Source organism: Taudactylus pleione, unplaced genomic scaffold, assembly GCF_031769625.1.
Source record: "Taudactylus pleione unplaced genomic scaffold, aTauple2 ptg000086l, whole genome shotgun sequence".
NCBI classification, from domain to species: Eukaryota; Metazoa; Chordata; class Amphibia; order Anura; family Myobatrachidae; genus Taudactylus; species Taudactylus pleione.
The window spans coordinates 12,507,141-12,518,555 of NW_028284488.1; the positions used below are offsets into that span (position 1 = coordinate 12,507,141).

Consider the following 11,415-nt stretch of genomic DNA (forward strand, 5'->3'; position numbering starts at 1 on the left):
CTGTGTACATCTCTACGGACGTTGGGACATTTAGACTAACGAATCTACCTGGTCTAACCTCCTGGAATGGAGTCTGGAAGTGAGGAGGGAAGTTTCCGGAGCCCCCCACTGATTAACAACCATTTCCAAGGTCCCTTTGGTGGAGCCATCACGGTACGGTTCCAATCCCTTCAGTCCACACTGTTCATTACACACTGTACCATAATTTTAGATTTTATTGTTCTGGTTATTTTTGTGTATTTTAGTTTATATAATTTACTCCATGTAGTGTGTATGTGATAATTAAATAATTTTTTATCAACACTATGGGCCTGATTCAGACCCGGTCACAAGCGCTGAGCGATCACAACCGGGTCGATGGTGGCCCAGAGCGCATGATGGAGCCGGCTCCGTCGTGCGCGATACCCGGATAGCAACTGGCAATCCGTCACTCCAGGTCTCGCACCAAAGGGGGCGTGCTGTCGATGTTGAGTGACAGCATGCCCCCTTTGGTGGGCGGGTCGGGGGGGATGGCTGCCCAGAGGCGTTCCCATGGGAACGCCTACCGTTTGGGGGCGGCCCCACTGGCATTACAAGTGATGTAATGCCAGTGGGGCCGCCCCCAAATGGTAGGCTTGCGGCCGCGAGACCCTACCACAAGGGTCTCGTCGCAAGCCTGATGGTCTTGACCATCGCGACCATCATCCTGGCCGCTCGCATTAGCTGTGAGTGCATATGATTTGAGAATAGAGCACACTTCATGCAACCTTGGAAAGAGTTCTATTTGAATAGCGACTTGTTCTATGGATATTACATAGAAGCATCCCATCGGATAGAAAAATACCTTTACATTATTGAAGGAACTTTCATTATTATTTAACAAAAATGGTCTTCTGTATTAAGACTTTTTTGTGTTTTACGAATTCATTGTATTAAGGTGTTAAAGTAGCACCCTGAGATATTCCTTTTTCACTTTATTACTGTTATTGTATTGGTGTACGACTGGGAATTCATCGGACAGCATAACTAGGAACACCAGTATAGTTTTCACCTGTATTGTATTTCTGAGCTAGAAAATACGTCTACCCATGGAGGGGGAACAGAAGGTACCCGTATAGTCTGAACCTGTTGAGGAAACCCCTTATCGGCATATCGGGCACCGGATTGCCCAGTGTGTACAGACCACCGGATATGTCGACGATTCGGCAGAGGTAGTGGGTCGCATCGCTGGGTACACAAATCATTTAGTGAGTACCAAGCTTGAGTTAGTCCTCTTTTCCACCAAAAACCAAGGTCCGACCTGGGTTTTTGTACATGGTTCCAACCCAGGTCAGACCCCATGTACACTGCACCTATGATCTGGGTTACTTCCAGGTCAGCCCTGTTCACACTGAACCTGGGTCTGCCCTGCTAAACTTGTGAGGTCATAAAGAGTGGGAGGTGACTGCTCCACAACAATCAGCTCATTTTAGGCATGACCCAGGTTGGATAACCCGGATTGCGCCGTTTACACTGCAACATTACCAAAGTCCATCCTGGTAGGTACCTGGGTTGGATTGCCGGGTCACTTGATCCGGGTTATTTTTCAGGGACCCTTTTACACTGAGCTGTGACCCGGGTAGACCCAGCAAAAACCCAGGTTTTTGCTCTGGTGTAAAAGGCGTATAACATATATAGTGTTCACTCTAGCTCCAGCGGCAGGCAGGGCACCGGAGCTAGAGAGGGCACTTCCATGCGCGCGCCCGAAAAGGGGGCATGGCCATTAAAAAGGGGCGTGTCTATAAGACGCGTCCCGTTTTAGTCGCTCTTGGGGGCGTGCCCGGCACTTACGGACTCGCCGGGCAGCCCCCAAGTGCTGCCGACAGGGAGAATAGATGCCGGGCGCACACTCTCCGGCGGTGACCGGGTCACCGCACATTTCCCCACCCGTGGGACACTGCAACCCGCGGGTGAAGACGGCACCCGCAGGCTGTGAAGGCAGGGCGCTTTTTGCCCTCCATCTGGGCCCCGCCGCGCCCCGCTAAAACAGCCTAGCGGGAACGCTAATATACTAGGTCGGTGGTGGGACAGCTTTTAAGTGTTTACTGCTTAGCTCCCAAACAGCTCTGAGGGAAAAGTACCTGCAATGCAGGTTAAGTCAGTGCTGTAAAGAAGATATACTGGAGTACAATTAATGACAAAGTAGCAGCAACTGTTTCCCATAGCATCCAATACGATTCTTTCTTTTACGTAATAGCAGTTCTAACAACACCTTTACTGAACAGTAACCACTGTAGAACAGCTGTCATAAATGTCCCATAATGTAAAATTCCTGGTACGAGCAGTCCTCTGCAGACAATTCAAGTTTCTAGATGGGTTTGAAATTCCTAACTTGATACATTTCTGCTTCATTATCATAAAGGAGGTCAACAAAACACGTCTTGTTTTCAAAGTCAGGGCTTGAACAGATGTATATTCATATTTTGCATTTGTAAATTGTTCCCAATATGTTTTAAATGCATTTTACTTAGTTTATCTGAAGAGTACATAGACACATATTAGGAAGTACACATGATCCAAAAAGCTATGTGCTGCATTTCATTACAGATGTGTCCTCATATACCTATCCTTTTTGCAGTATGTGGCACATCACGGGCAATGATTCCCTTACCTTCCACATACAAAGTCACTTATAGTGTACTAGGCTCACTACATTAGTACTTTTGTGGCAAAGGAATGAATATAAAGTTGCACGTTAACCACAACGATGTGTGGCGTGGCTCACTTGTATCCAACCTGCGTTTTTTGCCAGTTTTACACTGGTTGGTATCTCAGGAGTACACAGCAGCTGCATGCAATGCCAGCGTCCAGGTTACCCGTGCATTGTAATTTTGATGCATTAGCGATAGGAATAAGATGTACATTTTGTGAAATAGTCTATGGCGAGACATATGGTGTTGCTTAGCTGCAAAGTACATAGAACGCCAAATGTGGCTATACTGCGGGATTTGAAGATAAGTGCATGTGAAAACATCTGTTTTTCTTACTGTTCAGCACATCTTTATGTTAATGGAAAGCTTTACAAACATAGGCTAACACTTTGGCCTCAAACATTTGATGTGAGTTTACTGTGTGAGTGAACTATTGCATCTCAAATGCTTGGAACACATTTGACATAAAGTACACTAAATGCATCTTTCAACTAGAGATGAGCGGGACGGTTACGGCTGGGAACTTCACGCCAAGTTTGGATCTCAGAATGAGGCAAAACGTCATATTTGTTCGTGAAAGATGACATTTTGCCCTGTTCTGAATTCTGAACTTCGCAGGAAGATCCCAGCCAAAACCGGACCACTTATCTTTACTTATAACACATCCTGTGTCATTAATTGCTATAAAGTTAATTTAAGACTGTAGTGTGTAATAGAGGTGTTTAACAAAAAGTAACCTTTTCATACCTTACTGTGCCATAAAGTAGAGAACTCAACATATAAATGCACATGCTAACAAACGTACAAGTTAATTTTCTATAAAGGCTACAGACAATGAACACAAAGTATATGTTTTTTCTACTATGTGTAAAAACGTACATATTTGTTTATCTGCATATTTGTGTGAGCACCTGTGTCAGCTGTTGTGCCTGATGGACTGCTAGGAATCATGAAACTGGTTAACAAATGATTCAATTCAGTTTAGCTGTTACCAACTGTCAATCATTAACCATATCAAAGAGGAGTGACAGCCACTAAAGATGGGTACACACTATACAATATATTATTCCGACACTGATCGGAATGATTTATCATACCCATCATATAGTGTGTATACCAGATTCATCGTTCACGATGGTTGTTCAGCTGTTCTGCACAGCAGATGGGACGATGCAGTGAAAGATACGGTGCTATTACATGCAGCATGTAACTACACATCGTACCCGTATTATACTAGATTGTGCGCTTGGCCTGATTCATGTTTGTATGCAAATGCAATCGCAGTTGCGATCTCTCGCGGATCGCAATTTTGAGACTATGCTAATGACTTTCCCTGCCGTCAAGTGCATAGAAACGCCCACTGAAAGCTTAGCACATCGCCACACATGCACATAAACCGGGAACATCGAACGCAGATCAGGTGGCCACCAGCCTGCTGAGAAGGTCTAACCTGTAGCAGATATAGCGGCTCTCCAAACATGCAGAGGGCTCTCCTGCTGCAAGCAAGAACGCAGTGGCTAATTTATGCATGCCCAGAAAACAATGTTTAATCGGTCCTGACACGTCTGCATTTCTCTAGCTACCCCACATTACCTGCCCCAAATGCTACCCGTCACTCATTTTGCGAATGAATTTTGCGAATGGTCACCCACAGCTATGCGAGCGGCCGGGAGGCCGCACCAAAAAAAAAAAAAAAAAACCGCCCTGGATTCAGAGCGAGCGCTCTTTCAGAGCGTCCGGCTCTGAATCAGGCCCAGTGTGTACCCAGCTTTAGGCACTGCTTGTAGTATTCATGGATGACTAGATACCAAACGTAAGGCAACTTCAAACACTTTGAGGAAAAAAGGAAATATCACAAAGACAAATCTGTGTGTTTAGGCATATATTGTTCTGTAGACATCCGCTTCACCATTGGTCTTCTATTTAAGATAATTATTTCCTATGATACAGAATAATAATCCACTCTTTTAGGGGTGAATCCTATTAGCCAGAAGTGTCCTTGCGGCACGAGTAAGTGAGGCTATATGCTGCGTACAAAATTCCTCGAGTCTGGGGTGAAATCGGGTCACGAAGGGGGCAAGTTGCAGTGCTGTTGTCGGCTTTTCTACACCATTGCAACAGCAACTCGTCCCCTTCACACCCAATAGGATTGACCCCATAGGGCTCAATCCACTTAACCATTGCAACGACATGTAATCGCTGGCAATGGCATCAGAACTCTCCCCCCTTATGGCCTTAGCTCATCCCGTACTACTTGGATTTTAGTACACAGCCATGGGGCTGTGAACAAAAAAACACAGATCTTGTGGTACCGTAAGTGCAGCATATAGAAACACTTATTTGGGGGACATTGCAGCTAATAGGATTGACCCCGTAGAGTCTATTTCCATAAAACAATTTACAATGTTACTAACCTGTGCTCCTGCAGCAAGCAGCAGCTGCGCACACTGAATGTGGCCTTGAAGACATGCTTCATGTAGTGGTGTAATGGAATCCACCGTAACCAGATTAACACACACTCCACTATCAATCAGTTGCTTAAGCTGTTGTACCTGGCCTTGTCTTGAAGCATCATGAATTGGTGTCCTGTCTGCCCAGTTTCCTGAATAAGAATAATCACATCAATAAGACCAAATGTTAAAAGGCATATATGAGTAAAGATAGTACGATTACAATCAGATATGTTCAAAAATAGACATTTTATGTGGGTTAGGTAAGTGAATGGAATAAGGAAAGCACTGTTTCACTACACAAACCATAGTAGTCAGTTAGCTTAGAGTACATGGCTGTTTCTCTTTCCATATCTACCCCATTATGGTCAATAACAGGCTGACTCTGCATATGGGTGGTATACAGAAATGGATTTAAGAACACGGTTGAGGGAAAATACCTCCCTGCCTCCATTGTTGTTCTGTCATTCATCTCTCATAGGGAGGCCAAAAATTGTCTCCAATCCCGGAATTTCGGGATTAATGTCTGCATGCGCTATTTAGGTTTTTTTTATTAAGCCGCTGCCCCAGCCCCCGGCTGTGCGCAGAGTGACGTCAGGTCACGCTGCGCAGCTCCACACAGGCCCGCCCATTCAGTTGCACTTGCCCACCCCATATACTAGCTCAATCCCGGGATTCAGCGTTTTTCAATTCCAATTCCCATGATTAAAAAAAAAACAAACACACCCGGGATTGGCCTACCTAATATCTCATGTGCTTCTTTAGTCTGTTACTCCATATAAATCACGCATATGCAAGTATATGTTTCTCCTACATTCTCCTGGCAAAAATTTGTGCAGCTAACAAATGGAAACAAAATTAGTCTCCTAAAGCTGTGTACATTTGCCCGACTCCGACGAATCGGAGCGACAAATTGTTCAAATCGTGCAATGGGTACCCACTGTGTCGAGCAGTGCACACTCCTGTGGGATTGTCAGCTGCAACGTCATGCAGCCCAACCCGACGATGCGGCTGACGACCAATGCAGCTGGATAAGGCATGGGCCGACATGTCGGGCGGTCGGGCACTGGCCGCCTGATATGTTGGCCTGTCAGAGGGGGGGTCCGCAGCTGCATCGCTGGTTACACATGTCGTTTAGGGGTTGGGTATGAGATCCCAGCGGTCGGGATGCTGCTGGTCAAAATACCGACAGCGGCATCCCGAAAATCAGAATCCCGACACCCATAAGGAAACAAGGTAAGACTAACCCTTACCCCTAACCCTCCCCGGTGCCTAACCCTAACCGACCCCCCTTTGTGCCTAAACCTAACCCCCCCCCAGTGCCTAAACCTAACCAAATGCCTAAGCCCGCACCCTAACCTTTACCCTCCCCCTAACGCCCGATACTTACCTTCAGTATGCCGGAGTTTGGGTTTCTGGTGCCGGGATCCCGACGCTGTAGGGATTTCGGTGACAGTATTTCAGCCGTCAGCATCCCGCACGGCGGGATGCCAACTACATCCTGTCGTTTAGTGTGTACCCAGCTTTAGACACTAGGCTAAGAAAATAGATGTCTATATGGTACCGTGATTTGCAGCATATGCCATTTGCTGTCTATAGCTTTGTAAATTATTATTTCTTTGTTAATTTCTGATTATTATGCCTGAAGGGGGGTATCCACTACGCGACCTGAAAGTCTGAATGTCTAGCAGTCTGACCTTCAGGTCGCCGAGGTGCGGTGCCGCACTGAACGGCGTTCACTAGACGTCATTCAGTGCAGGAGCCCGACCTCCTATCTCTGAACATGCCGAACCTGAAGAGCGTCGTCAGGTTGACGGCATGTTCAGTAGACAGTCGGGGTCGGCAAGGACCCACAGTGCACGCGCATCGCTGGTCCTTGCCGGCTATCCATTACTCGACTTTGTAAACAATGCCTCCTGATTTTGGTCGGATTGTTCAAAGTCGTGTAATGGATAGACACCTTAACATAAATTTTAGGTTGGGTTGAGGATTTAGGAATTAGTAGAATAAATCAGAGTTATGGATAACTCTATAGAGTGTCACAGTCTGAGTATTATGTAGATCCGGCTCGGGACCCTTAGGTATGACTGACGTGCATAGGAAACAAAGTGGCTTGATGATACTTTGGCTCATGGGTAGCTTAGGTACACTAGTGACAGTGTAGGAACCACAAACTTGTGATACAGTATGCATGGATATTAGACTGGAACTGGAGTGAACAGACCAGGTCCACTGGGCAACCCCACATCTAGTGACTTGTGAAGGCCAGTAACACCAGGAATATACTCCAAGGACAAGGGTGACCCCCAAAACTCAGAACAGTATGGTACTGGTAGGTACTGGTAGATAGGAACTCAGAACTCAAGCCAGGAATCGGAGTCTTATGTAGTCAGAGTACAAATTGCGGAAGCTGTAACTCTGACGCAAGACCTGGAACGGGAACCAGTGAGGAACTCAGAAACAGAGTTAGGATAAGTAATACAGCTTACTGCACACCACAGTGTACAGATTGTATACTGCACACTGAACCCTAGCCCTGGAACCAGCACCCTTCTCTGTACCAGCCCAAGACAATAGCACACAGCGCAGGGAAACCAATACAAGGTCAGCACAATAGTATAACCTGATTACCAGGACAACCACTAAGCATAGAGTAAAACCGCACAAGTAACTTGCATGCACTGTCCCAGCGTTATGATGGAATGAAGACCGTGGCTGTACTTGCCGGCTCTGCACTGAGGAGTAACAAGTTTGGTATGCAGCGTGGAAGCTACCATGCTGATAGATGACAATACACAGCGGCAGATGGAAGGCAGTATACTTGCTGGTTGAGATGAAGTGGTTGGAGCAGGTCTGTATGTACAATGGGGAGCTGTGGTGCTGACAGGTAATGGAACACAGCGGCAGATGGAAGACAGGTCTGTATGCAGCGTGGAAGCTGCAGCACTGACAGGTGATGCTAGACAGCGGCAGATGGAAAGCTGGTAGTTTTAAACTCGCTGGCTGACTGGAGTGGAAGAAGCCGGTCTGTACACAGCATGGAAGCTGCAGTGCCAGCAGGTGACAATACTCAGCGGCGGATGATAAATAGTGAGAATTCACAAAGTAGCAGATAGAGTCACAGAGGCCACGATACCAGGATACAGGCGTAAGCCTGGAACTATCCTAGGAAGGAACACATTGTTCAGGCAATGGGTTGCTCACAGGAACTGGTTTAAATAGGAGGTGGTGAATAGCAACTGGTCTAGCTGACCAGGTGAGCACACAGGGGATGTCTTGGAAACAGAAATAAACAAATGTCTGAGTCTGTAAGGGATGCTAAGACCCCGATTCATGACATAGGGTCAATTCAATAAGATGCAAGTTTGCAAAAGCAAAAGGACGTATGCTTGTGTCCACTATCATTTGCAGTACCACACAGCCCAGCAAGTTCTGGAACTACACAATCCAGCAAGCCAAGCCTTGCAGTATAGTTGGTGGGGTAAAGGTAAAAAATGGCGAATATGTACATGAAGAGGAGCGTGGCACACAGAATGCTTCCTGAACTTCCTGAGTTTAATTATGCACGCCCAGAGAGGCAGCCCCAGGTCTGGTGTACAATCGCAAGAACGGTGGAAGTTGCATACACACAGCACTTCCGGTACGACCAGGCCTTGTCAAATCAGATGAAAATTAAACTCCACAGAAGATACGATCCTCCAATTTGACCAGTTTTCGCGTACACACTCTTTCGATAGGGAACAAACGGCTCGAAATCTAAAGAACCGGACGACAATTGTATAGGTGTGTACCCAGCTTTAGTAATATCTATTTGTTGATGAAAACACACTGCTACTTCTCAGGCCTCATGTATTGTGTTTTACAAGGGGCTCCATATAAGTGGGCATATAAAAGTTTATATGAAAATGCATATAGCTATAGGGATCATTGTGCCTTATAGCCAATGCAGGGAAAATGGCACTGATGATCCCATATGAATGTACATATCTCCGATTTCTTTTTTTACAAGTATATAACCGCTACATAATGGGGGTAAGGTGCAATCAGGGAGATTGCTAGACTCTTCAGGGAGATTGCTACTATTTCAGGGAGTCTCCCAGACAATCAGGAAGAGTTGGCAAGAATGGTGTAGATGTACTAAAGGTGCGACATCGTAGTCGTGCAATCGCTCAGTAATTGTGCATTTTTATGTCAGAAATGACCAGCGATGCGCGCTCCCGCTGGTCGTTTCCGACATTGTCCTTCTCCTGAACATGCAGCCCAATCTGCCGATAACGACACATTGGCATGTTCAAGAATGATGGACTATGCCTGCACTAAGCGACTGATCGTTCAGTGCAGACACTACAGGTGATCAGGAACAACGGTACGATTACGATGTGATCAGGAACGACGGTACGATTACGATGTCGTAATCGTACTGTCTTTCCTGATCGCCCAGTGTGCACGAACCTTTAGCCTTGAAAAGTGATAAGGTGGAGTGATAAAGTACCAGCCAGTCAGCTCCTGTCATTTTTCAAACACAGCCTGTAACATGACAGGAGCTGCTTGGTTGGTACTTTATCACTCTCCAAGGCTTAGTAAAGAGAGAAACTGATGGCAATAGAAAGAAAATGAATAATTCAGTTGAATACAAAACACAGGTAACCCTAGGTCCAGCAGCTATGTAAGTTAGGGACAGGAATGGACGGGTACAGACATATTTCTTCTTGCTATGTTTAATAAATCATATTCCTCTTACTATAATGTTTAATAAATCATATTCCTCTTATCATGCCGTTTTGAATGTAATTGGTATTAGACACGCACACACACACAGATAGTCATCAGTATGCGAAATTAAGAATGCTTATTTGACAGCTCCGTGTACTACAGTCCATGCTCTGCTGACACCGCCATACCCGGGACATAAATACCAGTTGTCAATGTCATAACGTCAGTAACAGAGTACCCCGGTTTCCTACCGATGTCTCCTATTACAGGGCCCCTGAGTGCCGCCGGGGCAGGGAAAATGGCTGCTCCAGTTTCCATGGCAACGACGACCCGGGGCTGCGCTCACCGCGCATCTAGCAGTAACTCTCCGGCTCCAACTGTAGTCAGAGTGATATAAGCAAATGCGCAAAGGATGTAGGGAGCTGTAGTCCACTGACTGATGCTGTATGTACACACTACCCAGGCCGGAACAGGAAACCCGCTCTCTCTCTCTGTCTCTCAGTCCTATACTGCGTCAGTGTCACATGGCTGTCATTGTATACTACTATCTGCTTGTGTGATAATTCCACCGGAATATTCTGCACACATATATGACAGATGGCGCTGCAGGCTGAACCGTGTGACCTGCCCTTCGGGAAATAGCAGCGGTCCCCTTCTTGACGGTCATTTTGTTTTTTGCGAGTGTACTAAGAACGTGGAGTCCAATATGACGTGTGCAATGTATTTATTCTTAGTAGTCACGCATGAAAAAGGGACATATATGTAATATGCGGTTGTGCGTTGACTTTCAATGAGATGGTGCATACGTAATTGTAACGGCGCGGATGCGTGCAGCAGGGTAGCTATCATTTGTATTTCCGGTGGCAGCAGTCTGTGCTGACTTCAGTTTCGTCACTAAAAGCACCACTTTCACATACTGGGCCTCATTTATCAACATCACAACGAGTGATACATTTCACTGTGTATTGTAAGGGTGCTCCAGCCAATCGGCTCCCAACTGTCATCTGTTTGAAAGTGACAGTTGGGAGCTGATTAGCTGGAGCATCATTTATCATACACAAAGAGTTTTATCACATGTTTTGAGTGATAAACCACATTGATAAATGAGGCCTACTGTGTCTCACTCATAACATACTGCCGCTCGGATCCGTGCTAGACAAGTACCTGCATCAGTGACTGATCAGCGGCCTTTCCTCATATGGGTTTATTTACTAAGCTTCGGATGGAGATGAAGTGAATGGATATAAGGTACCAGCAAATCAGCTCCTAAGTGTCAGTTTTCAAACACAGCCTGTGACATGGCAGTTAGGAGCTGATTGGCTGGTACCTTATCTCCGTTCACTTTATCTCCATCCAAGGCTTAGTAAATATACTCTACAGCCCCCAAAGTTAAGCTGGGTATACATTAGACAATGTGCAAACGATGCAATATCGTCGATTTCCCTTGAACTCCCGGACAAATGATATAGTGTATACACACTGCAATCATACAAACAACAGAACGCTCTATCGCTCATCGTTCCATCGTATGATCGTTAACAATAAATCGTTTGCTTTCTAAATATCTGAGGACCATCTTAAAG

The 11,415-nt window shown here is 45.8% G+C and overlaps 1 protein-coding gene across 1 annotated transcript in view; it reads right to left on the reverse strand.

The window, feature by feature from the left end:
- ASB13 (ankyrin repeat and SOCS box containing 13) overlaps positions 1-10,279 on the reverse strand; it is a 28,458-nt gene extending 18,179 nt beyond the window's left edge. The window contains exons 1-2 of the mRNA XM_088468899.1: positions 10,084-10,279; positions 5,084-5,271 (exon numbers count right to left, since the gene is read on the reverse strand). Coding sequence (XP_088325025.1) covers positions 5,084-5,271; positions 10,084-10,150 — 255 coding nt within the window. The 5' untranslated portion in view covers positions 10,151-10,279. The remainder of the gene's footprint in view (positions 1-5,083; positions 5,272-10,083) is intronic.
- Between the last annotated feature and the right edge of the window lie 1,136 nt (positions 10,280-11,415).